The sequence below is a fragment of the Microplitis demolitor genome, chromosome 5 (assembly GCF_026212275.2).
Source record: "Microplitis demolitor isolate Queensland-Clemson2020A chromosome 5, iyMicDemo2.1a, whole genome shotgun sequence".
Classification (NCBI taxonomy): domain Eukaryota; kingdom Metazoa; phylum Arthropoda; class Insecta; order Hymenoptera; family Braconidae; genus Microplitis; species Microplitis demolitor.
The window spans coordinates 18,033,359-18,056,989 of NC_068549.1; the positions used below are offsets into that span (position 1 = coordinate 18,033,359).

The window sequence follows — 23,631 nt, forward strand, 5'->3', positions numbered from 1 at the left end:
TGATTATTAAATAGATATACAGTTGTTGAGTGAGACTGATGTTTCTATAAGTGATGTCAAGTATTAAGTAGATATTTAATTCAACCGGCCAATTAAATTATGAATACTTTTTGTAAATTATGCACTCCAAAGCCATGCGTTAAGTCAATATAAGTCCACTTGCCAAATACTATTTGGCCATAAACAATAAAAAACTATAGTTTTACTTATGACCTTAAAAGCCGAACACATTCAATGTGTGTTAAAATACACGAAGGGAAAATTATGGTAACTGTTCCTATAATACTATTGTAAACATAATATTATGGTAATCATTCCCATAATGTACGGAAATTATTATCATTATATTATGGTAACCGTTACCATAATATCACGGTAACGATTACCATAATATTATGGTAACAATATCATAGTTACATGGTAACAATTACCATGATTCCATAGAAACTATTCCGATTCCATATGGAAATTATACTCATAATTATAGGAATGATTACCGTAATATATATACTATATTACTATAATTTATATATACTTTTTTAAATTACTTGTAAGTCGAATGTATAAAGCATTCCTAATCTATTTAACTTATTGTGATTACAATGTTAATTTACTGTCATAAATCACACGTTATTGATAGATCATCCTAAATTATTTAATGTTTATATATAAAACCGAATATATATTTTGTAATAATAGAATATTGATAAAAATTAGTAATGATATTATATTCATTTTTATACATTGTATTTGCTTTTTTATAACTCATGGAAATAATAATTTAATAAAATATTTTTATAACTTTTTAAATATGCTATTTTCTTTTCTATTCAATCATCAATTATTAGTTAATCTTTTATAGTTTTCAAAATATATATTTAAGTAAAAATGTGACAACAAGAGGTCGTTTATCTAAATATTTTTTTATTAGAAAAAATTTCAATTTTTATTTTTATTTAAATTTTTTTTATAATCCTGATGGAAAAAAAGTTTGGATCCAATGTATGATCTAATTTGATCTGATATTTTAGATCTATATAAATCTATATTCTGTCTAGATTCATCCAGATCAAATTAGATAGTTGGATATAATATATATATATATATATATATATATATATATATTGAATAAAATTAAAGAAAACATCATTTGAGTATTTTTTTTTTTTTAGTATTTTAAGTATATTTTACTTCCGTTTGCGAACGGTGAAAAAGAAGGAATATTACATTTTCCTAACGAGTTCTATAATAACCTTTTTTGTTTTACTCCACTTTTCTCGTAATCTAATTTACCTAATAAAATTAGTTTACCATTCCAGGTAATCAGAATTCAGTTCTGATGATAAGCAGCTATTATTTTTTACTCACAAAATTATATTTTTATAAGTATAGTCGTTTGAAAAATTAATTGGTCAAATATCCAGCGCAAAAGAAAATATGACAATTTTTTTTTCATATTTTATTATATTGTCATAATATGGAGAAGATGCAGAATAAATATTCACGCAGGGCTTAGCAAATATTGATGGATATCATCATAAATAAATATTTTATTGAACGCATGCCTGATTATTGCTCCTTATCATATCTTGAAAATGGCTGTGTACCGATCGTTAGTTAATAATTAATAAAAAGCAAATGGCGTTCTGTGTTCTTCAATAGCTTTTGCCTTGATAGCCAAGCTGGCAGCAAGCTAGCGACAACCTATAGTAGTAACTTGCCACTACCCTGATAGCCAAGTTGGCGAGAAACTGACGAGAAACTTGCAGCCGCAACTGGATACTAAGTTGACCGCCAATAGTTAGTACCTCCAATAGTTGATATACATTTTCTGAAAAAGTTGGTGGCAAAAGTTGCTTGCAAAAGGTTGACAATCATAAGTTGACGGTAAGTTTCTTTTCAATTTCCTCAGAAACTTGCATTCCAGTTGCGGCTCCATACTGGCGCCAACTTTCTGAGAAATTTGGCGGTAACTTGTAGCCAAAAGTTGCAAAAAGTGAAGTTGTCAATAACTTGTTGTCAAGTTGGTCGGAAACGAATGAATGACCAACTTTTTCACGATCAACTCGTGTTATCAGGGTAAGTTTGCCGCATAAATTGGCATTCTCATAAGTTGACGGCAACTGGTTGCCAAATTTCTGAGAAAGGTTAAATTCCATTAGTTGACGGAAAGTTGCCTTCAATTTTATCAGAATGTTTGTATCAGCTGTTAGTCAACAATTACAAAAAATGAAAGTTATGAAAAAGTTGACGCTAACTTGATCGCAACTAATTGACGCCAACTTTCTGACCAGGAAGTCTTCGTATTAGGGCACATTGCTCTAAAGTTTCAACAACTTTAACAAAAAATATTCAAAATAATATTCAATTATGTTTACAAAAGTGAATTTGGAATGTTTAAAAAGTAAAAATTTTTTTTATAGAATTTTGGGGTACTCCATTTTACCTACCTCACCCCTTCCTCTATATGCCCCATATAGCCAATGCATTGATACATATATGTCACATATATATTTTTTCGTATGCGTTTAAGTAATATATATATATTCATGCGCCGGCAAAAAAAAAAATTTTTTTTTCAGGTCTCATAGTTTCAAAAGTTTTCTTAGGTCCTCAAAAAAATCTTCCTGAAAAATCAACTTGAAATGTTAAAAATTGAACTGGCGCTAATAAAATTTATTTTCCCATTTAAAATGTACGTATATACATTTTATTTCTTTATTTTTCAAGGAAAATTTTTTTATGTGTAATTATTAGTTTTTCATTTTTGGTATTTAATTAATGATATTTTTTTTTCTGATTTGAATTTGAATTTTTTTTACAGAAAGTCGATTTTATCGACTGATTGACACAGATAAAGTAAAAACGTTAATCGCTATGGTTTTAAATTAGTTAATACCTTGAAAGCTTGATATATTTTTTGTATTTTCGTAACAAGCGTAACAACTCAAGACATTTTTGTGAGGAATTAAATTTTCTATAAAGTTTTTTTTTTTTTTTTTTCCAAAATCAAAGTTCATAATTTTGTAGAAAATTAAATTGCCTACAAAAAAGTTATTTAGTCTTTTCTTCTAACGATTATTAGAAAAAAAGTTATGAAGCTTGAAACAATAGTGAATTCAAAAACTTAGTGTAATACACACAGTTTTAAAAAACCATTTCTCAATTTTATTGCATATAAATTTTTATACGGTGAATCTATATATTATTTATAATCAATCAGCTGTTTTATAAAGGTTTCTTGCTTATTTTCTGTATAGATTTAAAAAAAAAATAGTTTTTTTGAAAAATTAAAATTTTTTCTCTTTCTTTGTTTTTAAATAAAAAAAAAAAAACGTTCTGTTTTGAAAGTAAGGAAAATTATTTTCATAAGTTAAAAAAAAAATTCACAAATGGCATTAGCTCAAATAAAAAAAAAACTGAAATTTCTGTCAAAAAACAGTTTAATATCATAGAAACATAAAATTATATTATTTAATATAGTTTAAATTTTTGTAATTTTTTTCTAAGCATTCTAACAAGAAAAAAGACTCAATAACTTTAATTTCCTACAAAATTATTCAATTTGATTTTCGAAGAAAAAAATTTTTTAATAGTTTTATTTCTAAAAAATGACAGGATATGAATATTCTTTAAGCTGCTCTTTTGGGAAGATTTTTTTTGTTTTTACTCAACACTAGCTTTTGAGACCATAAGAAAAAAAATGATTTTTTTTCGAAATACTCTACTATATACGTATATGTAGTATACTTGTGCACAATAAGTAAGACAAAGAAATAAAAATTTTCAATGTTCAAGAATTGTTCTAAAGAATAAAAGTGACTTTAAAAAAAAAATATTTTTTCCGAAAAATACTATGGGGTAAATAATCAAATCGCTGCAACAACCAAACTGTATATTGCATCAAGCCATTTAAAAGCGTCGGTGTATTATTGTAACTTCGTACCACTTGAAAGTGATGAAGATCGCGTGAACCCATACAGGTTTTTTACAGAGTATATATACAAGGCTATTGGAACGTTTAAGGATTTATTTACACGACTATTGATAAGCACTGGAAATTATCAATCGTATTTCAAGTTTGATAGCTTTACGAATTGTCTCTAAGCTCATTATATACTGTACCAATTTCAAAAATGAAATGAAAATATATCTTTTCAAAGTTGCACTCACACCTTACTTCATTAGAATATATGTAGTAGCCCATCGGTCATAAATTTTTTTTTATAACAATAGTGTAATACTTTAAGTGTAAATCCTAAACTTCCTTCACAAAGAAGATTTATTTAAAACGGACAATTGAAGAGGTGTGAAGTCTTCATATATCTATTGAACTTATTGTCTAGACATTGGCGCCAGATTTTTAATCCTGGGACCCTCATGGCCTAGGTACATATATATACATTGTCTGCAGTTACTGTAAGTGTGAAACATTAACTTGGGAGCTGACAGGATATTCAAGGCAGAGAAGGGAGAAATAGATAATTTTAAACAGAGAAAATAGAATACAGTTCGGTGACGTACAAGCCACGTTTGCCTATAAATTGGCGTACCTGGAGGCTTCAGACATCAGTTACCTCAGCGACTTCCATAAGTTAGCATCGCAATCTACGCTCTAACTTAGTACATACTGTTGAAACTTCCGATATTTATTTAAATCTAACAATTTAATAAACAACCAAGTGAAAATGTCTACTTTCAATTTCGACTTTATATTTAATGAACACAATCCATCATTGGAGTTCCAAACTTACGCATCTTCACCAGAAAGTATACCATCAGCTGTCTCAGAAGAATCAAGTTTTTCTCCATCCCCCAGTTCTGATGGAGTCCAGTTTGCTAATAATCCACTGGGAAATATTGTAAAAGTGGAGGAAGATTTAGAAGAAACACAAGGTAATTAAACATTTATAAATGCAAATTATTTTTTTGACTTTTCTTAAAATTTATTATTTCAATTACTGATAATCACGCTAGTTGTTCAAATTTTTTTTCTTGAAGTGTGTAAAGTACTTTTAAAAATTCAATTTATTATTCATACTCGTTTATTATATTCTAACTTCTCGAAATTTTATTGCGGTGAACTATAGTTTCAATTCATTTAATATAGATCAAGTGTTATTTTTAGAGTATTTTATAAAAAAAAAAAGAATAAAAAGCTTTTTAGTAAATATTTTTGATGATTTATTTGTTCTTTCGTTGCAACTTATAAAAATAACTTTATAAATATTTATCTATTAAGTGAGTAAATAATTATTACAATATTCTCATTTTGTTTTATAGGTAGTAACTCAAAAAGAAGACTACGAACTACATTCTCCAACGATCAGCTTCTTTATTTGAAACAATTATTCGCCGAGAGCAAATACTTATGTCGTCCAAAAAGAATTATGACCGCAACTAAACTAGGACTCCAAGAAAGACAGGTAAGATAATTTTTCTATTTTTATTTTTACTTATTCGCGAAATTGACATTATATGTGTTGAAAACAGTGTTTTTTTTTTAATTTATTTATAAGTAGCTAATTTTCTGATGAAATATTTTATTTGAATTATTAAATTCACAAATTAAATTATCTAATATCACCAACAAAAATTAGTGTCAGGGGTTTGTTTATATATGATACTACAGTTAGCTAACGTCTAATCATTTTTTTTTATAAATGATAAAAAACGAATATTTCAAAAATTGCACCTATAATTTTTATACTTCTCTACATGTGCATATTTTTAGTTTTTTTTTTTTTTTTCAATTAATTCATTTAATAGAGTAAAAAAATTGTTAATTGTTGGCTAACTGCAGGATCTTTGTAAATATTGATGAAATCTCAGACGGAGAAACTATTCTCGTTTCAAATGCTATGGTATTTTAGTTTAGTCGGACAATATTGACAACGTGGCGGAAATCGAAATAAACACTTGCTAAAATTACTACATATAGTAAAATAGACAGTGATTATATCAGAAATTACTGTCGCCATTGGAAATTTTACTATAGTCGTACTAATTGTTTCATGTGTCTATTTCAATTTTCGTCACGTAGCCAACATGGTCCGGCTTTACTATAACACTATATAGCATTTCAAACGAAAACAATTTTTCTGTGCAATAATCAATTTAAATTTAAAAATATAGAATTTTTGATTTGATAAATAAATAAATGAATAAATTAAAAGTTAATTGGTGTAAGAATTTGTTACATAAAAAAAAAATCAGGTTCTTACATGATTCTTTACACCTAATATAGGAATATCTCCGCGAATCCGTAATTAGTAACAAAATAATGTCTACAAATTATTATAAAACCATACATTGATATGATATTTCAAAATTATTAATTTCATAATTATTTTACAGATAAAAGTCTGGTTTCAAAATCGACGCATGAAGCAGAAGAAATTAGAGAAGGAAAATGAAGACACCAATAACGGAAAAATCAGTTCATTTTCCGCAAATAACGATGTAAAAAAGAGGAGTAATCAGTTGATCGCCACAGAAGATGCAAAGTTCAGAAGAATGAATACATCGGCTGGATTCAGGCCAACAGTACATCATCATCATCATCATCATCTACCACAAAATATCGACTCGAACACCAAATTATATGATAGTTATTTTTCAAATACCGTCAACTATCAAACTGCATACAGCGGGAGTCAGCAAACCGGAAATATTAACTACACCGAGAGCTGTAGTTATGGAAACTATAACACCAACGTATATAATAATGATAACAATTGCTGCTACTCAACCAAGAACGTAATTAATAATAACCAAAACACATGTAGTTATTTTTCACAACCTGTAGATAAATACATGAATTGTAATGACTATGAAAACTACTATGCCAATTCTAAAATCGGTGTTAGTGATCTTAACTTATACTCAATCGGAGAAAATCAGACTTCAGAACAAAATTTGAGTTTTTCTACAAAATCTGAACCATCATTTGATTTTTTCGACGATATCAATGGATCCAATTTTTTAAGCACTGTGCTAGATGTATAATGATTATTAAATAGATATACAGTTGTTGAGTGAGACTGATGTTTCTATAAGTGATGTCAAGTATTAAGTAGATATTTAATTCAACCGGCCAATTAAATTATGAATACTTTTTGTAAATTATGCACTCCAAAGCCATGCGTTAAGTCAATATAAGTCCACTTGCCAAATACTATTTGGCCATAAACAATAAAAAACTATAGTTTTACTTATGACCTTAAAAGCCGAACACATTCAATGTGTGTTAAAATACACGAAGGGAAAATTATGGTAACTGTTCCTATAATACTATTGTAAACATAATATTATGGTAATCATTCCCATAATGTACGGAAATTATTATCATTATATTATGGTAACAATATCATAGTTACATGGTAACAATTACCATGATTCCATAGAAACTATTCCGATTCCATATGGAAATTATACCCATAATTATAGGAATGATTACCGTAATATATATACTATATTACTATAATTTATATATACTATGTTACTATAATTTTCGCTCCGTGTAATATGTTTGTAACAAACTTGGCTTTATAGTGTATTTAGATTTTTCTATTTTTTTTAAATTTTGATCTGGTAACATTAATTATTATTGTATCTGAAAACTTATAGTGTTAGAAGAGAAAATACCAAATATTTGTCATAGATATTATAAATATTTTAATTTATTATGTCACTTTTTTAAATCACTTGTAAGTCGAATGTATAAAGCATTCCTAATCTATTTAACTTATTGTGATTACAATGTTAATTTACTGTCATAAATCACACGTTATTGATAGATCATCCTAAATTATTTAATGTTTATATATAAAACCGAATATATATTTTGTAATAATAGAATATTGATAAAAATTAGTAATGATATTATATTCATTTTTATACATTGTATTTGCTTTTTTATAACTCATGGAAATAATAATTTAATAAAATATTTTTATAACTTTTTAAATATGCTATTTTTTTTTCTATTCAATCATCAATTATTAGTTAATCTTTTATAGTTTTCAAAATATATATTTAAGTAAAAATGTGACAACAAGAGGTCGTTTATCTAAATATTTTTTTATTAGAAAAAATTTCAATTTTTATTTTTATTTAAATTTTTTTTATAATCCTGATGGAAAAAAAGTTTGGATCCAATGTATGATCTAATTTGATCTGATATTTTAGATCTATATAAATCTATATTCTGTCTAGATTCATCCAGATCAAATTAGATAGTTGGATATAATATATATATATATATATATATATTGAATAAAATTGAAGAAAACATCATTTGAGTATTTTTTTTTTTTTTAGTATTTTAAGTATATTTTACTTCCGTTTGCGACCGGTGAAAAAGAAGGAATATTACATTTTCCTAACGAGTTCTATAATAACCTTTTTTGTTTTACTCCACTTCTCTCGTAATCTAATTTACCTAATAAAATTAGTTTACCATTCCAGGTAATCAGAATTCAGTTCTGATGATAAGCAGCTATTATTTTTTACTCACAAAATTATATTTTTATAAGTATAGTCGTTTGAAAAATTAATTGGTCAAATATCCAGCGCAAAAGAAAATATGACAATTTTTTTTTCATATTTTATTATATTGTCATAATATGGAGAAGATGCAGAATAAATATTCACGCAGGGCTAAGCAAATATTGATGCATATCATCATAAATAAATATTTTATTGAACGCATGCCTGATTATTGCTCCTTATCATATCTTGAAAATGGCTGTGTACCGATCGTTAGTTAATAATTAATAAAAAGCAAATGGCGTTCTGTGTTCTTCAATAGCTTTTGCCTTGATAGCCAAGCTGGCAGCAAGCTAGCGACAACCTATAGTAGTAACTTGCCACTACCCTGATAGCCAAGTTGGCGAGAAACTGACGAGAAACTTGCAGCCGCAACTGGATACTAAGTTGACCGCCAATAGTTAGTACCTCCAATAGTTGATATTCATTTTCTGAAAAAGTTGGTGGCAAAAGTTGCTTGCAAAAGGTTGACAATCATAAGTTGACGGTAAGTTTCTTTTCAATTTCCTCAGAAACTTGCATTTCAGTTGCGGCTCCATACTGGCGCCAACTTTCTGAGAAATTTGGCGGTAACTTGTAGCCAAAAGTTGCAAAAAGTGAAGTTGTCAATAACTTGTTGTCAAGTTGGTCGGAAACGAATGAATGACCAACTTTTTCACGATCAACTCGTGTTATCAGGGTAAGTTTGCCGCATAAATTGGCATTCTCATAAGTTGACGGCAACTGGTTGCCAAATTTCTGAGAAAGTTTGAATTCCATTAGTTGACGGAAAGTTGCCTTCAATTTTATCAGAATGTTTGTATCAGCTGTTAGTCAACAATTACAAAAGATGAAAGTTATGAAAAAGTTGACGCTAACTTGATCGCAACTAATTGACGCCAACTTTCTGACCAGGAAGTCTTCGTATTAGGGCACATTGCTCTAAAGTTTCAACAACTTTAACAAAAAATATTCAAAATAATATTCAATTATGTTTACAAAAGTGAATTTAGAATGTTTAAAAAGTAAAAATTTTTTTTATAGAATTTTGGGGTACTCCGTTTTACCTACCTCACCCCTTCCTCTATATGCCCCATATAGCCAATGCATTGATACATATATGTCACATATATATTTTTTCGTATGCGTTTAAGTAATATATATATATTCATGCGCCGGCAAAAAAAAAAATTTTTTTTTCAGGTCTCCTAGTTTCAAAAGTTTTCTTAGGTCCTCAAAAAAATCTTCCTGAAAAATCAGCTTGAAATGTTAAAAATTGAACTGGCGCTAATAAAATTTATTTTCCCATTTAAAATGTACGTATATACATTTTATTTCTTTATTTTTCAAGGAAAATTTTTTTATGTGTAATTATTAGTTTTTCATTTTTGGTATTTAATTAATGATATTTTTTTTTCTGATTTGAATTTGAATTTTTTTTACAGAAAGTCGATTTTATCGACTGATTGACACAGATAAAGTAAAAACGTTAATCGCTATGGTTTTAAATTAGTTAATACCTTGAAAGCTTGATATATTTTTTGTATTTTCGTAACAAGCGTAACAACTCAAGACATTTTTGTGAGGAATTCAATTTTCTATAAAGTTTTTTTTTTTTTTTTTCCAAAATCAAAGTTCATAATTTTGTAGAAAATTAAATTGCCTACAAAAAAGTTATTTAGTCTTTTCTTCTAACGATTATTAGAAAAAAAGTTATGAAGCTTGAAACAATAGTGAATTCAAAAACTTAATGTAATACACACAGTTTTAAAAAACCATTTCCGAATTTTATTGCATATAAATTTTTATACGGTGAATCTATATATTATTTATAATCAATCAGCTGTTTTATAAAGGTTTCTTGCTTATTTTCTGTATAGATTTAAAAAAAAAATAGTTTTTTTGAAAAATTAAAATTTTTTCTCTTTCTTTGTTTTTAAATAAAAAAAAAAAAACGTTCTGTTTTGAAAGTAAGGAAAATTATTTTCATAAGTTAAAAAAAAAATTCACAGATGGCATTAGCTCAAATAAAAAAAAAAACTGAAATTTCTGTCAAAAAACCGTTTAATATCATAGAAACATAAAATTATATTATTTAATATAGTTTAAATCTTCGTAATTTTTTTCTAAGCATTCTAACAAGAAAAAAGACTAAATAACTTTAATTTCCTACAAAATTATTCAATTTGATTTTCGAAGAAAAAATTTTTTAATAGTTTTATTTTTAAAAAATGACAGGATATGAATATTCTTTAAGCTGCTCTTTTGGGAAGATTTTTTTTGTTTTTACTCAACACTAGCTTTTGAGACCATAAGAAAAAAAATAATTTTTTTTCGAAATACTCTACTATATACGTATATGTAGTATACTTGTGCACAATAAGTAAGACAAAGAAATAAAAATTTTCAATGTTCAAGAATTGTTCTAAAGAATAAAAGTGACTTTAAAAAAAAAATATTTTTTCCGAAAAATACTATGGGGTAAATAATCAAATCGCTGCAACAACCAAACTGTATATTGCATCAAGCCATTTAAAAGCGTCGGTGTATTATTGTAACTTCGTACCACTTGAAAGTGATGAAGATCGCGTGAACCCATACAGGTTTTTTACAGAGTATATATACAAGGCTATTGGAACGTTTAAGGATTTATATACACGACTATTGATAAGCACTGGAAATTATCAATCGTATTTCAAGTTTGATAGCTTTACGAATTGTCTCTAAGCTCATTATATACTGTACCAATTTCAAAAATGAAATGAAAATATATCTTTTCAAGGTTGCACTCACACCTTACTTCGTTAGAATATATGTAGTAGCCCATCGGTCATAAATTTTTTTTTTAACAATAGTGTAATACTTTAAGTGTAAATCCTAAACTTCCTTCACAAAGAAGATTTATTTAAAACGGACAATTGAAGAGGTGTGAAGTCTTCATATATCTATTGAACTTATTGTCTAGACATTGGCGCCAGATTTTTAATCCTGACCCTCATGGCCTAGGTACATATATATACATTGTCTGCAGTTACTGTAAGTGTGAAACATTCACTTGGGAGCTGACAGGATATTCAAGGCAGAGAAGGGAGAAGTAGATAATTTTAAACAGAGAAAATAGAATACAGTTCGGTGACGTACAAGCCACGTTTGCCTATAAATTGGCGTACCTGGAGGCTTCAGACATCAGTTACCTCAGCGACTTCCATAAGTTAGCATCGCAATCTACGCTCTAACTTAGTACATACTGTTGAAACTTCCGATATTTATTTAAATCTAACAATTTAATAAACAACCAAGTGAAAATGTCTACTTTCGATTTCGACTTTATATTTAATGAACACAATCCATCATTGGAGTTCCAAACTTACGCATCTTCACCAGAAAGTATACCATCAGCTGTCTCAGAAGAATCAAGTTTTTCTCCATCCCCCAGTTCTGATGGAGTCCAGTTTGCTAATAATCCACTGGGAAATATTGTAAAAGTGGAGGAAGATTTAGAAGAAACACAAGGTAATTAAACATTTATAAATGCAAATTATTTTTTTGACTTTTCTTAAAATTTATTATTTCAATTACTGATAATCACGCTAGTTGTTCAAATTTTTTTTCTTGAAGTGTGTAAAGTACTTTTAAAAATTCAATTTATTATTCATACTCGTTTATTATATTCTAACTTCTCGAAATTTTATTGCGGTGAACTATAGTTTCAATTCATTTAATATAGATCAAGTGTTATTTTTAGAGTATTTTATAAAAAAAAAAAGTATAAAAAGCTTTTTAGTAAATATTTTCGATGATTTATTTGTTCTTTCGTTGCAACTTATAAAAATAACTTTATAAATATTTATCTATTGAGTGAGTAAATAATTATTACAATATTCTCATTTTGTTTTATAGGTAGTAACTCAAAAAGAAGACTACGAACTACATTCTCCAACGATCAGCTTCTTTATTTGAAACAATTATTCGCCGAGAGCAAATACTTATGTCGTCCAAAAAGAATTATGACCGCAACTAAACTAGGACTCCAAGAAAGACAGGTAAGATAATTTTTCTATTTTTATTTTTACATATTCGCGAAATTGACATTAGATGTGTTAAAAACAGTTTTTTTTTTTTTAATTCATTTATAAGTAGCTAATTTTCTGATGAAATATTTTATTTGAATCATTAAATTCACAAATTAAATTATCTAATATCACCAACAAAAATTAGTATCAGGGGTTTGTTTATATATGATACTACAGTTAGCTAACGTCTAATCATTTTTTTTATAAACGATAAAAAACGAATATTTCAAAAATTGCACCTATAATTTTTATACTTCTCTACATGTGCATATTTTTAGTTTTTTTTTTTTTTTTTTCAATTAATTCATTTAATAGAGTAAAAAAATTGTTAATTGTTGGCTAACTGCAGGATCTTTGTAAATATTGATAAAATCTCAGACGGAGAAACTATTCTCGTTTAAAATGCTATGGTATTATAGTTTAGTCGGACAATATTGACCACGTGGCGGAAATCGAAATAAACACTTGCTAAAATTACTATATATAGTAAAATACACAGTGATTATATCACAAATTACTGTCGCCATTGGAAATTTTACTATAGTCGTACTAATTGTTTCATGTGTCTATTTCAATTTTCGTCACGTAGCCAACATGGTCCGGCTTTACTATAACACTATATAGCATTTCAAACGAAAACAATTTTTCTGTGCAATAATCAATTTAAATTTAAAAATATAGAATTTTTGATTTGATAAATAAATAAATGAATAAATTAAAAGTTAATTGGTGTAAGAATTTGTTACATAAAAAAAAAAATCAGGTTCTTACATGATTCTTTACACCTAATATAGGAATATGTCCGCAAATCCGTAATTAGTAACAAAATAATGTCTACAAATTATTATAAAACCATACATTGATATGATATTTCAAAATTATTAATTTCATAATTATTTTACAGATAAAAGTCTGGTTTCAAAATCAACGCATGAAGCAGAAGAAATTAGAGAAGGAAAATGAAGACACCAATAACGGAAAAATCAGTTCATTTTCCGCAAATAACGATGTAAAAAAGAGGAGTAATCAGTTGATCGCCACAGAAGATGCAAAGTTCAGAAGAATGAATACATCGGCTGGATTCAGGCCAACAGTACATCATCATCTACCACAAAATATCGACTCGAACACCAAATTATATAATAGTTATTTTTCAAATACCGTCAACTATCAAACTGCATACAGCGGGAGTCAGCAAACCGGAAATATTAACTACACCGAGAGCTGTAGTTATGGAAACTATAACACCAACGTATATAATAATGATAACAATTGCTGCTACTCAACCAAGAACGTAATTAATAGTAACCAAAACACATGTAGTTATTTTTCACAACCTGTAGATAAAGACATGAATTGTAATGACTATGAAATCTACTATAAAAATGCTAAAATCGGTGTTAGTGATCTTAACTTATACTCAATCGGAGAAAATCAGACTTCAGAACAAAATTTGAGTTTTTCTACAAAATCTGAACCATCATTTGATTTTTTCGACGATATCAATGGATCCAATTTTTTAAGCACTGTGCTAGATGTATAATGATTATTAAATAGATATACAGTTGTTGAGTGAGACTGATGTTTCTATAAGTGATGTCAAGTATTAAGTAGATATTTAATTCAACCGGCCAATTAAATTATGAATACTTTTTGTAAATAATGCACTCCAAAGCCATGCGTTAAGTCAATATAAGTCCACTTGCCAAATACTATTTGGCCATAAACAATAAAAAACTATAGTTTTACTTATGACCTTAAAAGCCGAACACATTCAATGTGTGTTAAAATACACGAAGAGAAAATTATGGTAACTGTTCCTATAATACTATTGTAAACATAATATTATGGTAATCATTCCCATAATGTACGGAAATTATTATCATTATATTATGGTAACCGTTACCATAATATCACGGTAACGATTACCATAATATTATGGTAACAATATCATAGTTACATGGTAACAATTACCATGATTCCATAGAAACTATTCCGATTCCATATGGAAATTATACCCATAATTATAGGAATGATTACCGTAATATATATACTATATTACTATAATTTATATATACTATGTTACTATAATTTTCGCTCCGTGTAATATGTTTGTAACAAACTTAGCTTTATAGTGTATTTAGATTTTTCTATTTTTTTTAAATTTTGATCTGGTAACATTAATTATTATTGTATCTGAAAACTTATAGTGTTAGAAGAGAAAATACCAAATATTTGTCATAGATATTGTAAAAATTTTAATTTATTATGTCACTTTTTTAAATTACTTGTAAGTCGAATGTATAAAGCATTCCTAATCTATTTAACTTATTGTGATTACAATGTTAATTTACTGTCATAAATCACACGTTATTGATAGATCATCCTAAATTATTTAATGTTTATATATAAAACCGAATATATATTTTGTAATAATAGAATATTGATAAAAATTAGTAATGATATTATATTCATTTTTATACACTGTATTTGCTTTTTTATAACTCATGGAAATAATAATTTAATAAAATATTTTTATAACTTTTTAAATATGCTATTTTTTTTTCTATTCAATCATCAATTATTAGTTAATCTTTTATAGTTTCCAAAATATATATTTAAGTAAAAATGTGACAACAAGAGGTCGTTTATCTAAATATTTTTTCATTAGAAAAAATTTCAATTTTTATTTTTATTTAAATTTTTTTTATAATCCTGATGGAAACAAAGTTTGGATCCAATGTATGATCTAATTTGATCTGATATTTTAGATCTGTATAAATCTATATTCTGTCTAGATTCATCCAGATCAAATAAGATAGTTGGATATTATATATATATATATATATATATATATATATATATATATATATATATATATTGAATAAAATTAAAGAAAACATCATTTAAGGATTTTTTTTTTTTTGAGTATTTTAAGTATATTTTACTTCCGTTTGCGACCGGTGAAAAAGAAGGAATATTACATTTTCCTAACGAGTTCTATAACAACCTTTTTTGTTTTACTCCACTTTTCTTGTAATTTAATTTACCTAATAAAATTAGTTTACCATTCCAGGTAATCAGAATTCAGTTCTGATGATAAGCAGCTATTATTTTTTACTCACAAAATTATATTTTTATAAGTATAGTCGTTTAAAAAATTAATTGGTCAAATATCCAGCGCAAAAGAAAATATGACAATTTTTTTTTCATATTTTATTATATTGTCATAATATGGAGAAGATGCAGAATAAATATTCACGCAGGGCTTAGCAAATATTGATGGATATCATCATAAATAAATATTTTATTGAACGCATGCCTGATTATTGCTCCTTATCATATCTTGAAAATGGCTGTGTACCGATCGTTAGTTAATAATTAATAAAAAGCAAATTGCGTTCTGTGTTCTTCAATAGCTTTTGCCTTGATAGCCAAGCTGGCAGCAAGCTAGCGACAACCTATAGTAGTAACTTGCCACTACCCTGATAGCCAAGTTGGCGAGAAACTGACGAGAAACTTGCAGCCGCAACTGGATACTAAGTTGACCGCCAATAGTTAGTACCTCCAATAGTTGATATACATTTTCTGAAAAAGTTGGTAGCAAAAGTTGCTTGCAAAAGGTTGACAATCATAAGTTGACGGTAAGTTTCTTTTCAATTTCCTCAGAAACTTGCATTCCAGTTGCGGCTCCATACTGGCGCCAACTTTCTGAGAAATTTGGCGGTAACTTGTAGCCAAAAGTTGCAAAAGCTGAAGTTGTCATTAACTTGTTGTCAAGTTGGTCGGAAACGAATGAATGACCAACTTTTTCACGATCAACTCGTGTTATCAGGGTAAATTTGCCACATAAATTGGCATTCTCATAAGTTGACGGCAACTGGTTGCCAAATTTCTGAGAAAGTTTAAATTCCATTAGTTGACGGAAAGTTGCCTTCAATTTTATCAGAATGTTTGTATCAGCTGTTAGTCAACAATTACAAAAGATGAAAGTTATGAAAAAGTTGACGCTAACTTGATCGCAACTAGTTGACGCCAACTTTCTGACCAGGAAGTCTTGGTATTAGGGCACATTTTTTCTATCATTATTTTTTTCATAAGTCGTTGTTTCGAATTTACCGAAAAAATTTCCCATTTCTGCTTTAATAAAAATAACTTGGTTGAAAAAAAGAAATTTATCAACATTAAAATTAGAAAAAAATAGATTATATTTGAGAAAAAATGAATAATATCGTAAGTTTCAAGCAATTAAATAATTTTTTTTTTTTTTTTTTTGGATGAAAAAAAAAAAAATTTCTAATAAGATTTTTTTAAAATGATATTGGCGAATATGACTTATTTCTTCGAAACAGACTTTTTTTTGTCACACACATATAAGTTACTAGTAATTCATACAATACAAGTGAAATTAAACGCTGCAGTTACATTTTGAAAAGAAAACAAAGAAAAAAAATTCAATTTTTTTTTTTTTGATCATTTCTTGGAAGTGGTTCATCGTTTCCCGGAGAAAAATTTCTTTTTTAAATTGTAGATCCCTATGAAAAAAATTCATTAAAAGATATATGTTAAAATATAAAATAAATATATTTTCTATGTATGAAAATATATTAACAATACATGAAAAATATACAAATATGCATGAAAAATGTCTTTTAAATACTTATTTCTTGGCCGATTTTCGTATGTAGTTTATGTATTTTAAAAATAAATATGTATGTATATATATATATATATCTTTATTTATTTTCCGTATATGATAGAAATATTTATTTTATGTATGTTAAATATATACGGACTTGTAAATGATGAGGTTTATATTGTTTAATTTAAAAAAAAATATATCATAAAATATAGTTCAATTGGCCACAAATATTTTTTAAATTTATCATATATTTTGACTTAATATATTATTTTCATATGGATAACTTTATTATAATGCTATTTTAAATTTATTGATAATAGAAAAAAATTTTCCAGAACAGATATTTAAAATTTTTAAATAAAACAATATCAAATACTGTAGGAGAAAAGGGGGGAAGCAAAATGGGCCTCTAAACGGTTGGGGATCCATTTCACCCCCAAATCATTCGAGGCACTCAAAATTTTAGGAAGTCCATTTGGCCCCCACAGGCTTATTTCGCCATTCTTCCCCTACATTTTTATCAAAAAAAAAAAAATAATAAATAAATATGGTGACTATTTGAAAGCAAAATATTAAATTGACTGAAAATTTTTTTTCTATCATAATTTTTTTCATAAGTCGTTGATTCGAATTTACCGAAAAAATTTCCGATTTCTGCTTTAATAAAAATAACTTGGTTGAAAAAAAAATATTTATCAACATTAAAATTAGAAAAAAATAGATTATATTTGAGAAAAAATGAGTAATATCGTAAGTTTCAAGCAATTGAATAATTTTTTTTTTTTTTTTTGGATGAAAAAAAAAAAATTTCAAATAAGATTTTTTTAAAATGATATTGGCGAATATGACTTATTTTTCCGAAACAGACTTTTTTTTGTCACACACATATAAGTTACTAGTAATTCATACAATACAAGTGAAATTAAACGCTGCAGTTACATTTTGAAAAGAAAACAAAGAAAAAAAATTCAATTTTTTTTTTTTTGATCATTTCTTGGAAGTGGTTCATCGTTTCCCGGAGAAAAATTTCTTTTTTAAATTGTGGATCCCTATGAAAAAAATTTATTAAAAGATATATGTTAAAATATAAAAAAAAATGTATTTTCCATGTAAAAAAATATATTAACAATACATGAATAATATACAAATATGTATGAAAAATTTATTTTAAATACTTAACTTTTGGCCGATTTTCGTATGTAGTTTATATATTTTAAAAATATATATATATACATATATATATAATTATTGAATAAATATATAAATAAACATATGTCCTTTATTTAAACCAACAACTTAAATAAAAAGATGTAAAATTTTTATAAAAAATAAATTTCTTATAAATAATTTTTATACTTCCATAGTCATATTTTTTATGTAATCTAAGATATACATAACTTTAATATATTCCAAGTATATCACATGTATACAAAAATCCGTGAAAAGTTAACTACTCAAAATTAATTTTTTATACATATTTCCCATATATTTATATATTGTTTATATATTTTTAAAATATATTTTTTTATAAGTTTTTTTTATAAGGTGAATCATTATGACGGATTAGTTCTGTAGATCAAAACAACATACATACCCGATGCTTAAAAACTACATTAAATAATTAGCTGCTTAGATAAGCCGTCTTGCCCCAACCTCCCCTATACGATTACATTACTCCCGATATCATGGTCGTACTAGAAAATACAATTCATATATAATGTCAATAAAATATATAATTTAAAAAATAATTTGTTAGAGTAGATTTATTATCATTTAATATTCAATAGAACTACTATAAATTCAAAAGTTTCTTTTACAATTATCACTATCCCTCTGTATGGACTTATGGAGCAGTTTTAAGAAAATAATTACTTGTATTATAAATTATTTTATAGTAATTAAGTAATTCATTATTTATTCTACAGATTTGATTTTTACACACAATAAAAATTTATTTACTACTAAATTATCTAATATGTTGCTAGGAAAATTCATTTAAACAATACGTCTCAGATATTGTAAAGTTGTTAGAAATTGTCGCCATACTGACACGTCGAAATCTTTTCAGCTATTCAAAATCGGTATTAAGCATGTTGTAAATAAGCACTGTACGGACAGTCAATACCTACTTTATTTTTCAAAAATAATCCGATTAAATCCTGGCCGCATTTTCTTGAATATTGAGGTACTGTAAATTTTGTCGTTTGAACTAATGGTCACTATACCTGAAAAACTGTAGGTGTACACAAGCATATAATATATATATATGTATGTATGTATATATAAATATAAATATATATATATATATATATATATATATATATATTAGAGTGTTTTAAAAAAACCAATAATTTTTTATTTTATGGTGTACAAAAATTGAAAGTATAATAAAAAATTAAAATTTTGGCACTAACCCGGGCTCTTAATAATGATATTAAGGTTTGCATCAATCCATTTTTTTATTTTCCATTTAAATAACACGGAAAAAAAAATTTTTTTTTTTTTAAGAATTTTCCAGCTCACAAACTAATCAACGAATTTATATGCACGATATATTTTTTTTGTAGGAAATTTAACGCTCGACAAAAAATGTCTCCTATCATTTTTTAATAAATCCTACCGTTTAAAAGTTATTTAAGCCTTAAGTCAAATCTATAGTAAATTTTGAGATTTTTTTACTTTTCCGGCGAAACTATCAGTCTTATCAAAAAATGTCATGAGAACTTTTTGTAGATAATTTTATTTCTTACAAATTATCATAAATAAAGTTTTTCGAAATTCCGCATTGTTGACAAGTTATTTTCATTTAAATGTCAAGCTCTTAAAATCAATCAGAAATCTATTTTTTTAAGAGCTTAACATTGAAATGAGAATAACTTGTGAACAATGTAGAATTTCGAAAAACTTTATTCATAATAATTTGTAAGGAATAAAATTATCTACAAAAAGTTCTTATGAGATTTTTTGATAAGACTGATAGTTTCGCTGGAAAAGTAAAAAAATCTCAAAATTTACTATAAATTTGACTTAAGGCTTAAATAACTTTTAAACGGTAGGATTTATTAAAAAATGATAGGAGACTCTCTTTGTCGAGCGTTCAATTTCCTATAAAAAAATATATCGTGCATGAAAACTCGTTGATTAGTTTGTGAGCTAGAAAATTCTAAAAAAAAAAAAAAAAATTTTTTTCCGTGTTATTTAAATGGAAAATAAAAAAATGGATTGAGGCAAACCTTAATATCATTATTAAGAGCCCGGATTGGTGCAAAAATTTTTATTTTTAGTTATATTTTTAATTTTTATACACCATAAAATTTTACATCAAATACACATGAGGGAGGGGAGGGGGCAAAAGGGGGTAGGCAGAACGGGGTACCTCCAAAATTAAAATAAAAAATTTTTTTTTGTCTAATTACTATTCCTATATATTCGCGCATTTTTACTTCTACGCATGTCACCTGGGGCAAAATAGACCACCCGAAAATTCTGAAAAAATGATTCCTTCATATTTTTATTGTAAAATTAAAAAAAAGTTAATATATTATTCCATTTTTTGGCTGATTTTCTTTAGCTAGGGCAAATTTGGCCATTAAAAATATTCGAAAATAATATTTTATCTTTTAATTGATCATATTTTTGAAATAATGCAAAATAATTTGTAATCTGAAAAATAAAAAAACACGTTTTTGGATTCAAAAGAATGACAAATAAAAAATATAGAAGTGATTTTTTTATTGAATAACAATAAGTAATTAAGCTAATCGAGGGGGAACGATTCATGACACGCAAAAAAAATTTTGTTTGAGTCTTATAAAACGAAAAATAGTTGTCAAGACAAAGAAAAACATTCTTCATGACGAAAACAATTAAAAAAAAATATTCATCATTTTTTGGAGGGAAGCCTCTCTGGCCCACAAAGAAAAAAAATGTCGTCTGTCTTCGTATTCACCACTGATGTGGAATGTAATTTTTCTTCATGTATGTTACATTAAAAAATTTAATTTAATGAACTTTGATAAACTTTCAGAATTTTTTTTTTTTTTTTAATTTTTTTGAAGGGTACTTGATTTTGCCTGCCAAAAATAAAATTTTATTTTATAACGGCAGCTAAGAATTTTGTCTATTTACCTTGAATGTCAATAAATATAAAAAGATTTAGTATATTTTAATCCTCGAAAACTTAGTATTTCCTTAAGTACCCCCTTCACCCCCTATACATGCATTCATACACATTCATCAAAAAATATTATATGAATCCTATAGTATAAAAAGTACGTAAATGTATTCTTATCGTCGATATTTACAACAATAAAGAGAGTACAGATAGAAATATAGCATGGAAGTTCTTCATACTCATCAAAATATATATCCATGATTGATGATTCATTCAAGGATCACATGATTCATTTAACGATCGTAAATTTTATTTATTAAGTCGGAAGCAGTACTAATTTTATGCTTACATTATCCTTTATCTCTTTCTAAAATTTATCAATTAATCTATTACCACTATTGTTGTTGTTTAGACCACAGCATTTTTTACTATAAATCTATATACTAGATAAAAAAAAATAATAATTCATATAGGAAGAGATAAAAAAATGTAAATATTATCAAGTTTTGAAAATTTCCAACTAATTAGGAAAGATAACTAGAAATATACGTAGTCAACAAAAAAAGTTACGAAATAATTATCAAGTAGAATCATTTTCTGTCGCCAGTAAAACAATAAGGCGGATATAGACAATGAGTTGAATATTTCGAAAGCGACCGTTCTTAAATCGAAGACGTGGAAATTAGACAAAATACTATGGCGCCTCAAAGATAAATATACATAAATCATTCAATGGTCGATACGTGTAATTTTGGTTACCGATCCTTATGTTGCACCCTGCTGGGAATTCACACTTAAGCTTTGGGAGAGACACTAAGTTTTACAACCACTAAGGTTTGGGCTTCAGAGTAAATAGGATTTCAACTAGAAGCCGTAACGTCGAGACACCTTATTGCTATAGACTTACCTATCTATTGTTCGTATATTAAGTATCCGAAAATAATATAAGTACTAAATTTCAAAGCTTCACACTTCGTTGTCTAGAGAAATTACATGAATTTATGAGATAACATTTGTCAAAAGCATTAATAATTCTCCTTTCTCTAGAAGCATTTGAATTTTCTATCTCTCAATCAGGTCACAACGAGTTCTGTTCATATGATTAAAATAAGTAAATGGATAACCGTAATATTCATTAAATTATGAATGTTATGTTCTTCTTAAGATTTTTATAGTCACAATTATGTTTATCTATTTTTCTAATTTTCGTGTTTGAATTTTTTTTTAAGTACCAAACTGTAATTAGCGGTTATATGTTCAAAAAATCTTGACAACTTCCAAAATATTTATTTATCTCGACGTTTTTTTTTTTTCGTATGAATCACGTGTTGCCTTAAACGAATAGTAATTATATGTGCAATCGTGAAACTTAATCCTTTTTTGAAACAGTAATGTAGATTTTTTTTCACTTTGGCGGAAAAAATGGAGTATCCCCTAAAAAATGCGAAAAAAAAAATTCTACATATTAAATAAAATTGATCAAATTAAATTTTCGTGTAAGCAATTTACATAAAGAAACATTACATTTCACACAATTATTGGATGCAAAAAAAGAAAAAAAAATTTTACTGGTTTTTATCATAAATCAAAAGCCATCAACATTTTTGGACTGAAATTCAATTTTTGAAAAACTTTAACAAAAAATATTCAAAATAATATTCAATTATGTTTACAAAAGTGAATTTGGAATGTTTAAAAAGGAAAAATTTTTTTTATAGAATTTTGGGGTACTCCGTTTGACCTACCTCGCCCCTTCCTCTATATGCCCCATATAGCCAATGCATTGATACATATATGTCACATATATATTTTTTCGTATGCGTTTAAGTAATATATATATTCATGCGCCGGCAAAAAAAAAAAATTTTTTTTTCAGGTCTCCTAGTTTCAAAAGTTTTCTTAGGTCCTCAAAAAAATCTTCCTGAAAAATCAGCTTGAAATGTTAAAAATTGAACTGGCGCTAATAAAATTTATTTTCCCATTTAAAATGTACGTATATACATTTTATTTCTTTATTTTTCAAGGAAAATTTTTTTATGTGTAATTATTAGTTTTTCATTTTTGGTATTTAATTAATGATATTTTTTTTTCTGATTTGAATTTGAATTTTTTTTACAGAAAGTCGATTTTATCGACTGATTGACACAGATAAAGTAAAAACGTTAATCGCTATGGTTTTAAATTAGTTAATACCTTGAAAGCTTGATATATTTTTTGTATTTTCGTAACAAGCGTAACAACTCAAGACATTTTTGTGAGGAATTAAATTTTCT

The 23,631-nt window shown here is 26.6% G+C and overlaps 2 protein-coding genes across 2 annotated transcripts; both read left to right on the forward strand.

Annotated features, from left to right (window-relative positions):
- Nucleotides 1–4,688: 4,688 nt before the first annotated feature.
- Nucleotides 4,689–7,008, forward strand: LOC128667837 (homeobox protein Hox-B3a-like). The gene is made up of 3 exons (XM_053739545.1): nt 4,689–4,896; nt 5,284–5,426; nt 6,358–7,008. Exons 1-3 carry the CDS (start codon nt 4,689–4,691, stop codon nt 7,006–7,008), a joined length of 1,002 nt encoding a protein of 333 aa, XP_053595520.1.
- A 4,826-nt stretch (nt 7,009–11,834) lies between these two features.
- On the forward strand, nt 11,835–14,765 carry LOC128667838 (homeobox protein Hox-A2-like). Its single transcript, XM_053739546.1, has 3 exons — nt 11,835–12,042; nt 12,430–12,572; nt 13,507–14,765. The coding sequence occupies exons 1-3, from the start codon at nt 11,835–11,837 to the stop codon at nt 14,143–14,145; spliced, it is 990 nt and encodes a 329-aa protein (XP_053595521.1). The 3' UTR covers nt 14,146–14,765.
- Nucleotides 14,766–23,631: the final 8,866 nt, after the last annotated feature.